Raw genomic sequence first — 19,608 nt, forward strand, 5'->3', positions numbered from 1 at the left:
ACGCAACTTGGCACGAAAAAGTTTCGCTCGTCTGGGCATCGTTACATGCACGCTGTTGGCCCTGAGGTGGAGCGCGTTAAACACACGGGGCCTAAACAGGGGCGGATTAAGATTTCGTAGGTCCCCTGGGTTACAGGTACAGCGAGGCACCCCCAGTAATCTTCTCAAAAGGAAAAAACAAAGTTGAAGAAAAATTAAATGTAGTTTTTGCAAGGCTAACGACAAATGAAATTCAGCATTCGCAAGTTAAATAACTTTTCACTTAAATCTCTGGAAGTCATCCAGCTGGCGGAGGCCCGTGAGCTGCAGCCCCAAAAGCCCCCGTGCCTTAATCCGGCCCTGGGCCTGAAATCCAAAAGCCTCTACCCAGTCGGCACATCGACACCCAGTGTGCACGCATGCACGCATGCACGTATACACACAGACAACAACAACAACAGCAATCCCCCGTACAGCCTTTAACAGACTTTTGGGGCGAGTGCTGTTCGCGAGTAGCAACCTATCAAGATCGGCACCGTGGCACACGAGACGAGGGCAGCCTCACGCCCGGCCGCCTTTGTCTCCCCCGAGTAGCGACGTTTTACTATCAACCGCACCAGGCACCCCCAGTTGAGGCTGAGTCGACCCACAAACCCGGTTCAGAATCACTCGTCTCCGATGTTTGGGGCCGTGAGCGAAAATCTCACGCCACCGCTGCCCCATACGCGCGCGGAGAGAGACACGCGAACGGACGAACTGACGGACAGACGTGGGACACCATCTCAACGGAAATCAATCGGGACCTGGCTTCGAGACAAGGCGAGGTGGGGGGGGAAGAGAAGCTGACCTATCTGAGCTGTCTCCAAAAGTTTAGGGCGAGACTTCAAAACGCCGGCGCTTTGTTGATGCGAGCGAGGGTGGTCGCGACAGCGTGCGTTGTACAGAGGGGAGCGGCGGTGGGGCGCGGGGCGATCGTTTAGGTGGGATAGAATCAGCGGTCCCCAACCTTTTTGGCACCAGGGACTGCTTTCGTGGAAGACAATTGTTTCACGGATGGGGGGGAAGGGGGGGTTTCATCATTGGGTCTTTCCCCCTTTTCACAGACGCTCTCCAGCGGCGTTTGTTTTTTTACTCATGTTGGCTACTAGGGGTAAGCAGCTTGTGGGCTTACCAACACTGTGACTGATACAAGTGCACAGTGCGGGAAAGAGGCGCGGACGGAAGTGGTAAATAAAATAACGGGCTGGCCACGCTCGGTCTCACTGCTCACCTCCTGTTGTGCGGCCCGGTTCCTAACAGGCCACGGACCGGTACCGGTCCGCGACCCGGGGGTTGGCGACCCCTGGATAGATGATCTGGGGAGGGGAGCGGTGGTGTAGCGGTTAGCGCGCTGTCCTATGAACTCAACGGACCGGGTTCGAAACCGGTGACGATTGTCTGATCCGGTTCTAGGCCTACCCTAGGTCGACTCAGCGTTAAATGTGTACTTGGTGCGGTGTGCAAACGTCGCCACTAGGGGAGACAAAAGCGGCCGTGCGTGTTGCTCGCCACACACCCCCACGTGTGCCGTGCAGGCCTTCATAGGTGCTCGCTGACAGCACTTGCCCCAACAGTCTGTTGAGTCTACAAGGGGGAGCTTGGTCCGTGTGGGTGGGGAAGAGCGGGGAGTGTGCGCAGGCTGTTCCCCTCGCCAAAGTGAAACGCGTGCGCTCGCAGTTGATGCCCCTGCGTCTCAAGCGGCTTCCCAACGCAGTCTCCCCTGCGTCTGGTTCTCTTCCCGTGTATCTCCCCCTTTGGGTGTCTCCGCGTGTCTCCCTCTGCCGCGTGCCTCTTCATTAATAAGTATCTCTCTCTCTCTGCGCGCGCGTTCCTCTCTCTCCACGTGCACCTTCACTACGCCGGTCTCTGGCTTGCGCTCCCAAATATCTGTCTCCTACACTACTGTATCCCTAGCCTGCCCCCCCCCCCCCTGCTTACCCCACCTCTCCACCTCCCCCGCAGTTCGCGCGTTAAACCACGCTGCAGGAACACGCGACAATCGATGTGCGTCCCGCCGTCGCACGATCGCGATTTGCATGCAAAGTGCAGCGAGCGGCGGGAGAATTGGATCGTTGGTCTCATTGAAGGCGGGGGCTGATGGCCGGGGGCGATCGGGAGGGGGCAGGAGGTGGGGGAGATACAATTGACTGATCCATCGGGTGCTGAAGATTAGGGTGCGTTGGGTTTGGTGGGCATAGGGGGAGCGGGGGGGGGGGGTCTGGGATTTGGGTGCAAGGTGGATTACGGATTGTGCCTCCCCCCCCTAAATCCCACTGATAACTACGACGCAGCGAGGTGGTGCGCCCCAGAACCTCCCGGCCGTGACTTGCACGGTGCGCGCGCACACGCACGGGCAACGGCAAAGATCCAACGTCGCGAGCCTGAGCAGAATGGTGGGGGTGAGCGCTGTTAGCCCACGAGGTGATTGCAATGCCTCACCTACGCGGCGGACGTCCTCTTGAATGCATCTTACTCCGTTGGCTGCCACTCCGCCCTTAGTCTCAACCACTGGACAATATCATCATCAGAGGGCGACACGGTGGCCAGATGTTATCTCCCTCGCCTGGTACGCAGGAGGTCGTGGGTTCGATACTGACCTTGACGCCTGCTGCTGTATATTTGTAGTTTGCGGTGTTTTATCTCCCCCTGGTCGCATGGATTTTTTCTCCGGGTCCTCTTGGGTTTTCCCTCCACATTTAAAATCAACATCATGCGTTTAAAGTATTTGGCTGCTATAGATTTCCACAGTATACGCCACTTTGTTGTGCTATCATTTGTGGCCGGGTTGCTTCTGAAAATAACTATATAGCTTAGCGGGCCTTACCTGGTAAAATAAAAAGATAGTTAATTTGAGGTATTTAACCCGCGTCTGTCCTCTAATCCACGTGTTCATCTCTCCGTCTCTCAAACGTAATACAGTGCACGCATCAAATCCGCGCGTGCGTAAGAATGGATGATGTGAAAAAGAGAATGTACGAATTCGTTTTTTTGTTGTTGTCGTGGATGTCCTCGAATGGCTTCCCCGTGACCTGTCTTCCAGCCACGAGCGGCCGCTATATCCCACGCAGTGTAGTGAGAGAAAACAAACTAAAACGTTTTACCGATGGAATCGATTCATTTAAATCGAATCACGACACGGCAATCTAACGGAGTCACACAGAGGACGTCAGTCACTCGAGATCGGGCATCGTGATGGGCTCCCCGTCGTGATTTTAAGTAACGGACAAATCAATGGTTGTGGGTTGTTTTTTTTTATCAGCCGAGCCAGAGACACGGCCGATCAAGGTGACTAAAGGTTGAACAAAGACACTGACCACATCACCTGCCCTCCAACAACAACAGCAACAACAACCGACATTCGCCACTAAGTGGCGGTGACGTCACCACGACGCTTGTGCCAGGCTATGTCCACCTTGAGGTCACCATCATGAAGGTCCTTCATGATCATGAGCAAAGGGCCATGGACTCCGAAAGCACCTGCCCTCCACGTCATACACCACGAACACTTTTCCTTCCGATGTTAGGAAGCCACTGGAAGCTACACAACTTTGACATCATCTCGATTGAAAACTAATTTTTTGAGAACTGCTTTTTGCGCGTTTGTTTGCGGTCCTTCCTCCCGCACACGTCCGATTAGCACGGCTGGCTACGTACGATGCGAAAGAGGTTCAACAGCCATACATACAGGACTAGCGGAGTGGTGCAGCATCGCTGTGACAGTGGTGACGGTGGTGGTGGTGGTGGTGATGCCTCCTCCCTTCGTATTTGTGAATCGAGGCACCGAGTCTGCGTTACGCGCCCCGTGGTTCACTTCGCGGTGTTGATCACAGTCACCGCACACTGCCGGAGAGAGTTTTTAATTTTCCAATTTGCGCATCATCACCATCATCACCACCACCACCAAGCAAATTTTGTTCACGTTTAAAACAAAGGTGAATAGTAAACAATACATAAATACGCAATGCCATTTCAGAATAATTTACAGCCCTTTGTCAATCCACTGCTGGATGATGGTGTTCTGACACCGTGCGGGAAGTTGGGGAATTATATGACCATACTTCACCATTCTTGTCAGTGCAGGATGGGGAAAGGGTGAGAAGCACCAGGACCGGTTCAGATAGCACTCGCCACTTAATTCCGATGTAACATTCTGTATATATTTTTATATATATATATAATAATTCCTTGCAACCACCACAACAACAAAACATCCTCAACGCATTCGTCAATAACACTGTGGCCGTGAGAGGGAAAATATCTAATTGGCAACGTTTTAGGCAACGGCCCTTCTTCAGAGCACTTACATAGAGATGCCAGTGAGACAGAGTGGGCGATGAGAGTTGCATTGCACTTTTCGATTTAAAGCTTTCGTGACTGCAGGGATTCATTTTCTTGGTTCTTTCGGTAAAGTCACGTAGAAGGGAAATAATAAAGTAATAAAAATAAAACATTATAAAATAATATAAAAAAATAATATAATAATATATTTTTTTATGTTTGTATTATTATTTTATTATTTTCCTTCTACGTGACTTTACCGAAAGAACCAAGAAGATGCATTGCACTTGTTTGCAGCATGTGGGCCTGACGAGTATTAAAGATATTATTTTTTCTAAACGTCTGCTGATGAACACTTTGTTTTATAGCCAGTGAGTAGCTGACAAACATTTCAAGAATCCCAAACATGTGTTACTTCAAAATAAACAACATTTTTAAATAAATATTTTTTAAATAATGCCGGCGCGTTTTTTTTTTGGGTTTGACTAAATTTTCCAGTGAGATGCATTCCATCCGCAATGCATCACGCGTCGTCTGGGGGAAGAAGTGGACTCCACACTCAGCTACCACTCCAGGATGCTTCTTTTGACCACCATACCAAAAGGAAACTCCGAAAAAAAAGTCCTCGCTTAATGCGCACTGTTCACACTGGAGCGCGCGTTTTCGCTACGACTTGGCTGCTTCCATTCGGAAAGATTGTTCACGCAACGTGGAACGCGCACCCCGCTATAGCTTGGAACGTGCCTGTTACAACGCGCTTTCTGAACGGTCGGCGACGAACTACTTTCTTGAGCTGCGCGGCTGAGCAGTGCATGGATACAGAACGCGGAATGATACAGCAACGCGCCGGAGTACCCAAATAAAATCTGTCCCGCCATCTCACTGCGCGGTGTGTGTAGTACATCGTATCTTGCCAGGCTTTATCGTTACGTTATTTATGGGGACATCTACCGCGTTAAACGAGGACTTACTTTGCAGATGAATGGCGAGCTCAATTAAGATGAATGAGGCCCAAAGACCGAAGCTATTTTTTTTTTAAATTACAACTTACCAACCTGCCAAGCAACCGAAAAGCGATAATGGTTTTAGAATTTTCAGCTCAAAAAAGATCATCATTGTATTTCCACGCTCTAACTGCATTGAAGTCACATCTTTTATAGGGCGGGGTTGGGGGTTGGGGGGTGTGGGGGTAAAGATTGTGAGTCGTTAAGGCAGCGGTGGTGAGAATTTTGCACCTTCAGACGGCTAGAAACCAGCGCCAGGCAGGCGAAACGTTATTTTCGTTTCTACTTAGCGGTCGTGGCCGCATTTTGCTTCTGCAGTTTAACGCGAATTGGCGGCACGTGCAATTAGGCAGCGCTGTGTTCTTGAAAATACGACGCAAGCCCTAGTGTGGAAATTGTTATCGCGGGTTTTAAAACATATATTTATGTATTTATTTTCGCAGCCACATTTTGCAATAAATGTCCTGTCAACCATGTCAATGGTCTATGGCTAGCAAAAAAAAATGCTGTATTTTTAATGGGTTTTTTTGGGGGCCAGTGGGATTTCTTATAGACCCCAATACCATTCCCTGCAGACTTGAGATGACAGCTCGCCTTCACGCAGTCAGAGATGGATTAAATTATTTTGAAAAATGGAAAATATTTGTCCCATCATCATTCGAAATGTTTTTAGCCTTCTGCATTGTAAAGTACGATGAATCGTGAACAAAGAACAACACCGTACTATGTTCAAAATTACAATCTCTGATATTTTTTCGGGGAGTATTTTAGTTTATAGCCGATGTTCGTATTTGTCATCCACTTTGGCATCGGCCTGCACGTAAATTCAAAATTGTTACCGTGTGGTCGGTGTAGGCCGCGATCTGACTACCGCTGGATGGAGGCCTCCCCACGCGACCTCTCGTGCTGCCGCAATGTAACATTCCACCCGGGGCCTACGCGCGAGCCGATTTCCCCCTCTCCACATCCGCGACGGATGTCCCCTCGGGCGCATTTTACTCAATCGCCTGCCGGTCCGGCGTTTGGTCTCAAACCACGGGGTCATCATCCCTCCTCTGCGATGTCACAATTTAGTTCGGTAAATTAACGCGTATCTGTATTTAATATTCCATTTACAGGAATGCTTATTTTGTTTTTCTGGTCAATGAGAATGACGGCTGTTTTAAACACGCTCGTCACTTCTGTAATAGCCGTGAAAATCATACTGCGTAAGAAAAAAGTTTTGCTGGCTGGCTGGCAGAACGTCCGTCCGGTGGGAGGGTGGGACGGACGGTTACACCAGAAGGACGTGTGGGCCGTTGGCTTTAACGTGAAAGCAAAATTTTGTCAAAATAAAAATTATCAACAAATTTCTCTCCCGATTGCTGGCATCAGCGTCGTGTCACGAGATAAAGAATCCGTTCTGATGTCTCGCAGAGCGGTGCGAGATCCGATCACAGCAATTTAAATATTCGTTAGGAATATTACTTTTTTAAAATTATGATTATTAATTCTCGAGCGAAGCGTCAACACAGGTCTGCAAACAAGAACGGCAAATGAATATCGACCGTGGCATTTCTAGAGAAAAAAACAATAATGCCTCCAAACTTGACAGAGGGAAATGACGGCAATTCAAATTGCCCACCAATTTATGAGCTAAATGAGACACAGCGGTGACAGCTGCTGCTACGAACACCCCGGCCACAAGAAGACAGCCCAATGTACTCTCGCAAAGATCCCCATGTAGCCTTTAACAGGCTGTTGGGGCACGTGCTAACTAGTTAACTATTAACTATTTTTTTTTATTTTAGCAGGTAAGGCGCACTGAGCTATGTATCTATTTTTCAGAAGCGACCTGGCCACAACTGATCGCTCAACCAAGTGGCTTTTAATCACGTGGAAATGTATAGCAGCCAAATACTCTCAACACATGATTCTAAATGCGGAATGAAAAACCGGAGGAGCCGGAGAAAAATCCATTCGACCAGGGTTAGGGTCGAACCCACGATCTCCTGTATACCAGGCGATGAAGATAACATCTCGCCACCGTGACGCCCCAGTGCTGTTAGCGAGCACCTATTAAGGCCGGAACAGCACACGAAGGACGCGGCGGGTAGCCAAGCACCACGCCCGGCCGCCTTTGTCTCACCAGTGGTGATGTTGATACACACCGCACCTTGTACTAATTTGAGGCTGAGCCGATCGAGGGTAGACCCGGAACCGGCTCAGATGTTTGCCACCGATACTGGCCGGTCATGGGCTGGCTTCATAGTACAAGCAGTCTGCTAACCACACGCTCACCAATATGCAAAGACAGAGACAACATTCCCCCGCCGTAGCCTTTCCCAGGCTGTTTTAAGTGCCGTTAGCGAGCACCTATTAAGACCTATACACACACACACACCAACACATGAACACCGATGCAGACACACACACGAGTGCACCCGAATTAGATATAACATTTCTCCCCCCCCCCCAACGCCCCCGGCCCCCCCCCCCCCCGCTCCTCACCCCCCGCCCCCACCCCTGAACCAGCCTTTATCTGTCAGCCGGGGTGGCCGAGGCAATGAAGAATTTTGCCGCGCGGCCAATTCATGACGGCGAATGACTTGCGGGCAAATTCTATTCGGCGCCTATTGATGGAGCGGCGATCCTCCCGATGTGACGGGGGTGACGCGGGTGATTGAGACTGATTCAGGCACCCTGATGACGACCCGCGGCCTCGTTTGTCAATCTATTCACAACTCGGCCGCGCGGCTGCTGCTGCTGCTGTTGTTGGTGTTGCTGCGGTCGTTGTTGATGATGCGGTTGATGATGCTGTTGCCTCCGTGCTTCTGTGCTCTGTTCAAACCGTTGCGTCTCTCACCATCGTTGCAAGTCTAGGGTGGGAGCGCGATGGGTGTGGGTGATGGGTGTGGGTGATGGGTGTGGGTGATGGGTGTGGGTGTGGGTGATGGGTGTGGGGATGGGTGTGGGTGATGGGTGATGGGTGTGGGTGATGGGTGTGGGTGATGGGTGTGGGTGTGGGTGATGGGTGTGGGTGATGGGTGTGGGTGATGGGTGTGGGTGATGGGTGTGGGTGATGGGTGTGGGTGATGGGTGATGGGTGTGGGTGATGGGTGATGGGTGAGGGGTGTGGGTGTGGGTGATGGGTGTGGGTGATGGGTGTGGGTGATGGGTGATGGGTGTGGGTGATGGGTGATGGGTGTGGGTGTGGGTGATGGGTGTGGGTGATGGGTGTGGGTGATGGGTGTGGGTGATGGGTGTGGGTGTGGGTGATGGGTGATGGGTGATGGGTGATGGGTGTGGGTGATGGGTGATGGGTGATGGGTGTGGGTGATGGGTGATGGGTGTGGGTGTGGGTGATGGGTGTGGGTGATGGGTGTGGGTGATGGGTGATGGGTGTGGGTGATGGATGTGGGTGATGGGTGTTGGTGATGGGTGTGGGTGTGGTGATGGGTGATGGGTTGGGTGATGGGTGTGGGTGATGGGTGTGGGTGATGGGTGTGGGTGATGGGTGTGGGTGATGGGTGTGGGTGTGGGTGATGGGGGTGATGGGTGTGGGTGATGGGTGTGGGTGTGGGTGATGGAGGTGGGTGATGGGTGATGGGTGTGGGTGATGGTGTGGGTGATGGGTGAGGGTGTGGGTGATGGGTGTGGGTGATGGGTGTGGGTAATGGGTGTGGGTGATGGGTGTGGGTGATGGGTGTGGGTGATGGGTGTGGGTGATGGGTGATGGGTGATGGGTGTGGGTGATGGGTGGTGGGTGATGGGTGATGGGTGATGGGTGGTGGGTGATGGGTGTGGGTGATGGGTGTGGGTGATGGGTGTGGGTGATGGGTGTGGGTGATGGGTGATGGGTGTGGGTGATGGGTGATGGGTGATGGGTGTGGGTGATGGGTGTGGGTGATGGGTGATGGGTGTGGGTGATGGGTGATGGGTGATGGGTGTGGTGATGGGTGTGGGTGAGGGTGATGGGTGTGGGTGATGGGTGATGGAGGGGTGTGGGTGATGGGTGATGGGTGTGGGTGATGGATGTGGGTGATGGGTGATGGGTGTGGGTGATGGGTGTGGGTGCTGGCTGTGGGGTGATGGGTGTGGTGATGGGTGTGGGTGATGGGTGATGGGTGTGGGTGATGGGTGATGGGTGATGGGTGGGGTGATGGGTGATGGGTGATGGGTGTGGGTGATGGGTGATGGGTGATGGGTGTGGGTGATGGGTGATGGGTGTGGGTGATGGTGTGGGTGATGGGGTGATGGGTGATGGGTGTGGGTGATGGGTGATGGGTGTGGGTGTGGGTGATGGGTGATGGGTGATGGGTGTGGGTGATGGGTGTGGGTGATGAGTGATGGGTGTGGGTGATGGGTGATGGGTGATGGATGATGGGTGGTGATGGGTGATGGGTGTGGGTGATGGGTGTGGGTGATGGGTGTGGGTGATGGGTGATGGGTGTGGGTGATGGGTGATGGGTGATGGATGATGGGTGTGGGTGATGGGTGTGGGTGATGGGTGATGGGTGATGGGTGTGGGTGATGGATGATGGGTGTGGGTGATGGGTGTGGGTGATGGGTGTGGGTGATGGGTGATGGGTGATGGATGATGGGTGTGGGTGATGGGTGTGGGTGATGGGTGTGGGTGATGGGTGATGGATGATGGGTGTGGGTGATGGGTGTGGGTGATGGGTGTGGGTGATGGGTGTGGGTGATGGGTGATGGGTGTGGGTGATGGGTGATGGATGATGGGTGTGGGTGATGGGTGTGGGTGATGGGTGTGGGTGATGGGTGTGGGTGATGGGTGTGGGTGATGGGTGTTGGTGATGGGTGTTGGTGATGGGTGATGGGTGTGGGTGATGGGTGTGGGTGATGGGTGTGGGTGATGGGTGATGGGTGATGGGTGTGGGTGATGGGTGTGGGTGTGGGTGATGGGTGATGGGTGTAAGTGATGGGTGTGGGTGATGGGTGATGGGTGATGGGTGTGGGTGATGGGTGTGGGTGATGGGTGATGGGTGTGGGTCATGGGTGATGGGTGATGAGTGTGGGTGTAGGGTGATGGGTGTGGGTGATGGGTGTGGGTGATGGGTGATGGGTGTGGGTGATGGGTGATGGGTGTGGGTGATGGATGTGGGTGATGGGTGATTGGTGATGGGTGTGGGTGATGGGTGATGGGTGTGGGTGATGGGTGTGGGTGATGGGTGATGGGTGATGGGTGTGGGTGTGGGTGATGGGTGATGGGTGTGGGTGATGGATGTGGGTGATGGGTGATGGGTGTGGGTGATGGGTGTGGGTGATGGGTGATGGGTGATGGGTGTGGGTGATGGGTGTGGGTGATGGGTGATGGGTGATGGGTGTGGGTGATGGGTGATGGGTGTGGGTGATGGATGTGGGTGATGGGTGATGGGTGTGGGTGATGGGTGTGGGTGATGGGTGTGGGTGATAGGTGATGGGTGTGGGTGATGGGTGTGGGTGATGGGTGTGGGTGGTGGGTGCGGGTGATGGGTGTGGGTGATGGGTGTGGGTGATGGGTGTGGGTGATGGGTGATGGGTGATGGTGATGGGTGTGGGTGATGGGTGTGGGTGTGGGTGATGGGTGTGGGTGATGGGTGATGGGTGATGGGTGTGGGTGATGGGGGTGGGTGATGGGTGTGGGTGATGGGTGTGGGTGATGGGTGTGGGTGATGGATGTGGGTGATGGGTGTGGGTGATGGGTGTGGGTGATGGGTGTGGGTGATGGGTGATGGGTGTGGGTGATGGGTGATGGGTGATGGGTGTGGGTGATGGGTGATGGGTGTGGGTGATGGGTGTGGGTGATGGGTGTGGCTGATGGGTGTGGGTGATGGGTGTGGGTGATGGGTGTGGGTGATTGGTGTGGGTGATAGGTGTGGGTGATGGGTGTGGGTGATGGGTGATGGGTGTGGGTGATGGGTGATGGGTGATGGGTGATGGGTGTGGGTGATGGGGGTGGGTGATGGGTGTGGGTGATGGGTGATGGGTGATGGGTGTGGGTGATGGGGGTGGGTGATGGGTGTGGGTGATGGGTGTGGGTGATGGGTGATGGGTGTGGGTGATGGGTGATGGGTGTGGGTGATGGGTGTGGGTGATTGGTGTGGGTGATGGGTGTGGGTGATGGGTGTGGGTGATGGGTGATGGGTGATGGGTGTGGGTGATGGGGGTGGGTGATGGGTGTGGGTGATGGGTGATGGGTGATGGGTGTGGGTGATGGGGGTGGGTGATGGGTGTGGGTGATGGGTGTGGGTGATGGGTGTGGGTGATGGGTGATGGGTGTGGGTGATGGGTGTGGGTGATTGGTGTGGGTGATGGATGTGGGTGATGGGTGTGGGTGATGGGTGTGGGTGATGGGTGATGGGTGTGGCTGATGGGTGTGGGTGATGGGTGTGGGTGATGGGTGTGGGTGATGGGTGTGGGTGATGGGGGTGGGTGATGGGTGTGGGTGATGGGTGTGGGTGATGGGTGTGGGTGATGGGTGTGGTGATGGGTGTGGGTGATGGGTGTGGGTGATGGGTGTGGGTGATGGGTGTGGGTGATGGGTGTGGGTGATGGGTGATGGGTGTGGGTGATGGGTGTGGGTGTGGGTGATGGGTGTGGGTGTGGGTGATGGGTGTGGGTGATGGGTGATGGGTGTGGGTGATGGGTGTGGGTGATGGGTGATGGGTGTGGGTGATGGGTGTGGGTGTGGGTGATGGATGTGGGTGATGGGTGTGGGTGATGGGTGATGGGTGTGGGTGATGGGTGATGGGTGATGGGTGTGGGTGATGGGTGTGGGTGATTGGGGTGGGCGATTAGGAGTGTAGGATTGCCACTTCTGTTCTCGGGGAGAAGAAGCAACGGATGGAAATCTCAGCGGTATTTTTCTATAAATATGTTTATTCTTTGGGTCTTTCGGTAAAGCCACGTAGATAGAAAAAGAATAACAATATCACGACGTTTCGATCGCAACACAAGCAATCGTCATCACGTAAAATATAAAGGTATATTTTTTAACTACCGTATAAACTATGTAATTTATTCTACCAAGTAAGGCCCACTGAGCTATATAGCTCTTTTTCAGAAACGACCTGGCTATCACAAATGATAGCCCAACGGTAGTGGCTTATCATGTGGAAATATGCAGCGGCCAAATACTCTAAACGCACGTTGATTCTAAAGGTGGAGGGAAAACCGTAGGGTCCTATTAGAAAAATACACGCGACCACGGAAAGAACACGCGAACTCCAAATATACAGGTGTCAGGGTCGGGATCAAACCCGACGAAATCCTGTATATCAAGCAAAGGTAGTGAACATCTTCCCGGGAAGAGCGAAAGATTATCCCCAAAGCAGCAGCTGCATCCTCAAAAAAAGCGGAGAAGCTCCCGGAAAAACCAGGAGAGGTGGCATCCCCAGTTCCGAGCAGGTGACGAGTCCATCTGACGCACACCAGCCACAACTCTCAAACATGTGGTGGCGGATCGTCACACGATTCCATGTACGTATGTGTATTGAACGTCTTTCACACCGTACGTAGCCAACCGTGCACATCGGAGGTGCGTGCGGAAGGACGACACGGACACCTTTGTCTCCCCCATTGCTGCTGTTTACACAGCGCATACGGTACTCGTTTAAGGCTGAGTCGACTTAGAGTAGGCCCAGAACCGGTTAATGAATTCACCTCTGCGTACTGGCCGTGAAAGCGAATCGATCTCGGGTCAACAATGAGTTGGTAGGGCGGTGCACTAACCACTGCGCCACCGCTCCCCACACCGCCACCAAAAACAAAATCCCCCCGTAAAGCCTGAACAGACTTTTGGGGCAAGTGCTGTGAGCGAGCACGTATGAAGGCCGGCACAGCACAGGAAAGGGGCTGGGGTGGCCAACACCATGCCCAGGCCGCCTTTGTCTCCCCGGTGGCGATATTTCCACACCGCACACAACAAAGAACCCCCCCGTCTCTAACCCGACACCGTGGCCTTGTTTAAAGGGGGAGGGAGGGGGAGGGGCCACACATCAACTCTGGTGGTGGGGTGGGTGGAGGATGACAATTGAGTCAATGTAACCACGCCAATCCGCCGTCGTCTGTCGCGCATTCATTTCGGGCCGGCTATGAACGTTTGGAGCAAAGTCGCCACCGAACACTGGACCGACACTTGTTCAGACTCGACTTTGAGAAGCCAACCGGCCACGTGACCGCGCGGGGTAGAGTGAGCGGCTCGCAAATCCGAAGGTTGCGAGTTCGCATCCCGATTGGTGAGTCGTTGACTCCCTTCCTCCAGGGGTCGATAACAAAAGAATAAGCACCGTTGACACCATTGGAACCTCATTTGCCAGAAGAAAAAATATGATAATTGTTTTTTTACCCTTTTACCTGGCAATAAAACTGACACCTTTTTTTGCGAGGAGTCATGTTTGCATAGACCACAATACCTGCAGTCATAATGCAAACAAAAAACATAACCCCGAGCTCTCATACTCTGATGGTGCATTGTCTTTGAGTTGTGCGCCTTTTGGCGTCATCTGGTCCAACACCATGTGAGACTAGGCTCTAAGGAAAGCTGTCTCGGGTGTGGACCAATCAACTTCAAGGACAGTGCATACATTATCAGAGTTATGTTATTTGTTTGCATTACGACTGCAGGTATTGTGGTCTATGCAAACATGACTCCTTGTAAAAAAGGTGTCAGTTTTGTTGCCAGATAAAAGGGTAAAAAAACAATTATAATAAGCACCGTTGTGTGAGAAAACCAACAGCGGTTGTATTATTGGGGGGGGGGGGGGCGGGGGGGTAGGAGACCCATCCCTGCCACGGGGACGCGTAATTCCCCACACTGGCTCAGGCCTGCAAACAGGAGATGACCACCAATGCTCCAACACCCATCTGGGAGCAGGACATCATTATCTGGGTTTTTTTTCTTTTCGCACGATGTGTGCCGGTGTTGGTATCTCTGGTTCGCACACCACTCGCGCCACGCATGACCGTCCACCCGACACTTGAAATGTTGAGATGCGTGCAGCTTTTCTTTTACCAACAACAACAACATAAACAAAGACAAAGCGCATAGCAACTGTCTAAACTGCAGCAAAGTTTGAGAATATATTGAGCAAAAAAACTCTTCTATTATAATGTATAAAGGGAGGGACGGGCACGGGTGGGGGGACGGGCACGGGGGCGGGGGGCGGGGGGTTTACAGAGCCACGAGAAGGAAGCGAGGTTCCGTGCCTTCCAGCACCATCCAGACGCTCCGGGGGCTGCCCGTCTGACCACACACCCTCCCATCCACCCACTCGCCTGCCCACCCATCCACACGCACATCCACCTACCCATCCACCCGCCCATCCACACATCTATCCACACGCCTGCCCACACACCCACCCATCCACCCGCCTGCCCACCCACAAACCCATCCACCCGCCTACCCACACACCCACCCATCCACCCGCCTACCCACACACCCACCCATCCACACGCCTGCCCACACACCCACCCATCCACCCGCCTGCCCACCCACATACCCATCCACCCGCCTGCCCACCCACACACCCATCCACCCGCCTGCCCACCCACACACCCATCCACCCGCCTGCCCACCCACACACCCATCCACCGGCCTGCCCACACACCCACCCATCCACACACCCATCCACCCGCCTGCCCATCCACCCACCCATCCACACACCCATCCACCCGCCTGCCCATCCACACATCCATCCACCCGCCTGCCCACCCACACACCCATCCACCCGCCTGCCCATCCACACACCCATCCACCCGCCTGCCCATCCACCCGCCTGCCCACACACCCATCTGCCCTCCTACGCGGTCGGAACCGCCTCGTTCGAGCCCAGTAGCCCGTGGCTAAAGGCGGCGCACTCAATGCCACAGCAATTTAGCGCGGAGGAGCTGAGACAAGACGCTCCAGCGGTCCGGCTGGAAGGGTACTATCGACTTGTTCGCTCCTCGCGAGCGACAGGGAACAACGTGTAAATCAAGAAATAAACTGACACAGCGGAAAGGCCAGCGCCGTGCCAGCCTCGTGGTGATTTCAAAGCTCCCCGCGGCTGATTGCCTCGGGAAGTTTTCGTTTACGTCGTGAGCTCCGATGGGGGTTTTGTGGGGGGGATAGCACCATCAAAATAACGGCAACAACGACGATGGTGATGGACGAATGAGTGAACATGAAATGTAACGGGGCAGCCCTGTAATCGTTTACTCGCGGCACTGCCGGCGCAAGTGGAGTATTTGGCCTACTCTTCCACGCGCGGACGGACGTCTTGGAAGACGTGGAAGTTACCCACTCTTTACCCCACCGCACGCGACCCGCCGGGCCGGGAGAGGGCATCGAACCGGTAACCCTCTGGATTGCAAGCCCGCGCTGTGTGCTGCTCACCATTAGACCGCAGCAAAATCGCAATGAACAAGCAGATAATTTTAGATCGCTTCTCACATCCACGTCCCTTCGACAGCACCCATCGCAGATAACAATTCACAGCCCTTAATCAATCCGCCGCCGCTGTGAGTGCCTCTGCCGCTCCACGTCAATCGTGGGGGGCTTTATTGACCATACTTCACCGCGCTAGTCGATGGGGCTTTGGCGACGAGGGGCACCCGAACATAAACCGCCACTGGCGTTAGCCGTGGCAGGGAGACGAACCTCTGTGTTCGTAGGTAGCAGCGCAGCGCTAACCACCGCGCCACCACTCCACGGTCAAGCAGCCGTTGCGTGTTGGAGACGCGGCGGAAATGTGGACGCCTTCGCGAATCCAAGCCTCGCTGTCCGTCGCGGCTCGAGGAGGGAGGACAAACCGCGCGGTGTAACGAGCGAATCGGCGATGAACCCGGAGCGTGTAATTTCCCATTAGAGGTGGCACGTGTCTTGCGAGCTCATCCGAACGCCAAGCCCAGCAGATGCCGCGTGCCGTTCACATTTTACGAATTATGATGACGGGGAAACAGTGGCATGGATCGAGCAAAAAGCGCTTAACCAAAAGAATACAGCTGATGATGACGACGATGACAATGATGATGACGACGATGATGATGATGACGACGACGATGACGATGATGATGATGTTGATGACAATGACGATGGTGATGACGACGACGATAATGATGTTCAATCTTGATTTGAAGCTTTCGTGCCTGCAGGAATCCGTTCTCTTTGGTTCTTTCGGTAAAGTCACGTAGGTATAAAATAATATAAATCACGACGTTTCGGGCGCAACACCAGGTGGTCACCATGCTTTCCCACCTGATGACGGACGCTTGTGTTGCGCCCGAAACGTCGTGATTTATTTTATTTTATGCCTACGTAACTTTACCAAAAGATAATGATGTTGACAATGATGACGATGATAATGGTGATGACGACGACGACGACGATGATGATGATAGCCAATGCGTGCACACGGAACTGCGACGCGAAAGTTCCGAATTTGTATGTAGCCAGCTTAGAAAAGATAAAGGTTAAATATCTCATACTGCGGGGGGGTTGGGAGGGTTGTTTTCGTTATATGCTCGTTGAGAGCGTCAGCGGTCACCACGAGTCGTCGCGTTTCCCACGCACCTCTTACCCGCGCTCGAGTGGTTGACGGTGGCTACAAAGATTTCCTATCGATTTCCATTTTGCTTTTACATTTTTCGTAAATAATTGCAGCCAGCGCGGCAGATCAAAGGCTGCTCATAGCGATTCGCCACTTCGTACCTATTATACTATTTTTTTATTTTACTAATTAAGGCCCACAGAGCTAGTATAACTATTTTTTTCAGACGCGACCTGGTCACAAATAATAGCGCAAAGAAGTGGCTTATGTGGGAACATATCGCAGCCAAATGCATACTGATTCTAAATGTGAAATGAGAAAAACCCACGTGACCACGGGCAGAGAGACACGCAAACTCCAAATATCGAGGCGTCAGGGTCGGGATCGAACCCACGACCTCCTGTATACCGGGCGAGGTAGTTAACATCTCCTAGCCACCGTGTCGCCCCAGTGCAGTGGCAGGACCCTCTTGGAAAGAGTCTCATGACTCAGTGCCGCTCTCCTGGAGAAATAAAGAATTCACTTCTGGCGTAGGACAGATTTCAAGCCGGTCCGCCATCTCCTAGTCATCACTTTTACAGCCACGTCTGCAATAAGAATGTGTGTATGTTGAACTTCTTTCACACCGTACGTAGCCAACCGCGCTAATCGGGGGTGCAGGAGAAAGGACAAATAACTAAACACAAAAAGCCGCCCTAAAGAAATTCGTTTTCAATGGAGATGATTTAAAAATGCACAGTTCCAGTGGCTTCCTAATATCGGAAGGAAGAGAGCATTCCAGACGGCCGCAGAAGCGCATCTGAAAGCGCCGCGCGACGCTGCGCCCGTCTTTGTCCGATGGCTTGCCAAAGGCTGCTGCTGCTGCCTGCGAGGATGGTTCATGCTGCGTGACGAGATCAGCAAGATATTGTGGTTCATTTGTGGCAAGCACTTTGTGTGTCGTGAGTGTGACCTTATACCGTATTCGTTCAGCAACCGGAAGCCAATGCAGCTCAGCAAGCACTGGACCGACATGGTCGGATTTTGCAATGTCCATAACGACGCATAGTAATAATATTAGTGATTTAAAACGATGTAAAAAAAAGTTATCAGAGTCGCCTTTCATCCTTGAGGTTCTTTTTGAAGGCGCAAGGCAAAGAGTTAACCAGCGGCGCGAGGCCGTGTAAGAAATGAAGGCTGTGGCCTCGGCCACGTGGTTCGAACAAAACAACAGCAAAAAAAATCCCTTTCACGCATGCTTGGGATTTGAATTTGCTGTCTGCAGCCTCACTCCGACACAAATTGGCAGGTTTTAAGGGCAAGTCGGCGCAAATAGGTCACCCGCGAGCCTCAAAGCTGGTACGATGGTGTGAGAGCGAGAGTGTGCGTGCGCTCGTTTATTTTTGTTTTGCGGTTTTATTGCTTATTTTATTTCTTTATTATTTTCTCTCTCTCTCTCTCTCTTGCCCCTGTCTTGGCGGAACTTCGCCCATCGCTCCGAGCTGCTAATTCCGCCCGGTCGCTCCGCAGCACCAGCGACAGGGGAGGAGAGGCCGGCCGCCCGCCCGCGAGTGGCGGCGATTCGCGATGAAGAAGTTGCGCTCGCTTTTGCGGGACGCGCGGCGCTCGGTGATTTCGCCTTCGCGTTGAATACGGGAGGAGGAGCATTTGTGGTCAACCGTCTGTCGCTCGCTCGCTGGTTGGCTCGCAGCTGGTGGTGGTGTTTTGGTTTTGTGCTTTTTTTGATGGAACGGCTGCAATTGATTTGCCATCATTTGATTGTTTCTCACGGCCTATGGCGAAGTGGTAAAGTGGTGACGTGGCGATGCGGTGGCGCGGTGAAACAGTGGCACGGTGACGTGGTGAAGCGGTGACGTGGTGCCATGGTTACGTGGTGATCCAGTGATGTTGTGATCCAGTGACGTGGTGATCCAGTGACGTGGTAATGTGGTGAAACAGTGGCACGGTGACGTGGTGAAGCGGTGACGTGGTGCCATGGTTACGTGGTGATCCAGTGATGTTGTGATCCAGTGACGTGGTGATCCAGTGACGTGGTGATCCAGTGACGTGGTAATGTGGTGACGCAGTGGCACGGTGACGCGTGTGCCATGGTAACGTGATGACATGGTGCCGTGGTGCCACGGTAACGTGCTAACGTGGTCACGCGACGACGCGTCAACATGGTGACCGAGATATCGAGACGTGGTGACATCGTGCCACGGTTCCGGTGGCGACGTTGCCAACGAGGCCACGTTGCCAAGATGGCGACACAATGACGCGGTGTGTTCGGGTCGACGCGGGCACGAGTCGCTCACCTTCTTGAGGCTGCCCCCGGCCGTACCGGCGAACACCACCGTGTGGTTGCCGTGCACGTAGGAGATGACCGACGTCATGCCGTCGCCGGGCTCGGCCGCGAGGAGCGGGACCCCCTCGATGCGCGAGAGACCCCCAAGGGGCTGGTTCGTGTCCAGGCCACAGAAGTCCTCCTCGATCTTCACCGGCTGTGGATGAGCGTGGTTGGTGGTGGTGGTGGTGGTGGAGGTGTCAGAGATAGTGGTGGTGATGGTGGTTATGGTACAAATGGTGGTGATAGTTTTTGGGGTGAAGATGGTGCAAGTGGTGGTGGTGGTGGTTGTGGATGTACAGGTTGTGGAGATGTTGGTGGTGTTAGAGGTTACGATGTTGATGGTGAAATGGGTGGTGGAGGTGATGGGAAATTTTGTGGTGGTGGTGGTGGTGGTGGTGGTGGTGGAAATGATGTTGGCCATGTTGGTGGTAATGGTGGTGGTGGTCGTGGTAGTGGTCGCAGTGGTGGTTGT

At 53.4% G+C, this 19,608-nt stretch overlaps 1 protein-coding gene across 1 annotated transcript in view; it reads right to left on the minus strand.

Annotated features, from left to right (window-relative positions):
• Window positions 1-258: 258 nt before the first annotated feature.
• LOC133351806 (plexin-A1-like) overlaps window positions 259-19,608 on the minus strand; it is a 52,849-nt gene continuing 33,499 nt past the window's right edge. Inside the window, exons 6-7 of the mRNA XM_061567340.1 lie at window positions 19,105-19,290; window positions 259-360 (exon numbers count right to left, since the gene is read on the minus strand). Coding sequence (XP_061423324.1) covers window positions 259-360; window positions 19,105-19,290 — 288 coding nt within the window. The remainder of the gene's footprint in view (window positions 361-19,104; window positions 19,291-19,608) is intronic.

Source organism: Lethenteron reissneri, chromosome 38 (assembly GCF_015708825.2).
Source record: "Lethenteron reissneri isolate LAM-NWPU_2019-01 chromosome 38, ASM1570882v1, whole genome shotgun sequence".
In the NCBI taxonomy this organism is placed as follows: domain Eukaryota; kingdom Metazoa; phylum Chordata; class Hyperoartia; order Petromyzontiformes; family Petromyzontidae; genus Lethenteron; species Lethenteron reissneri.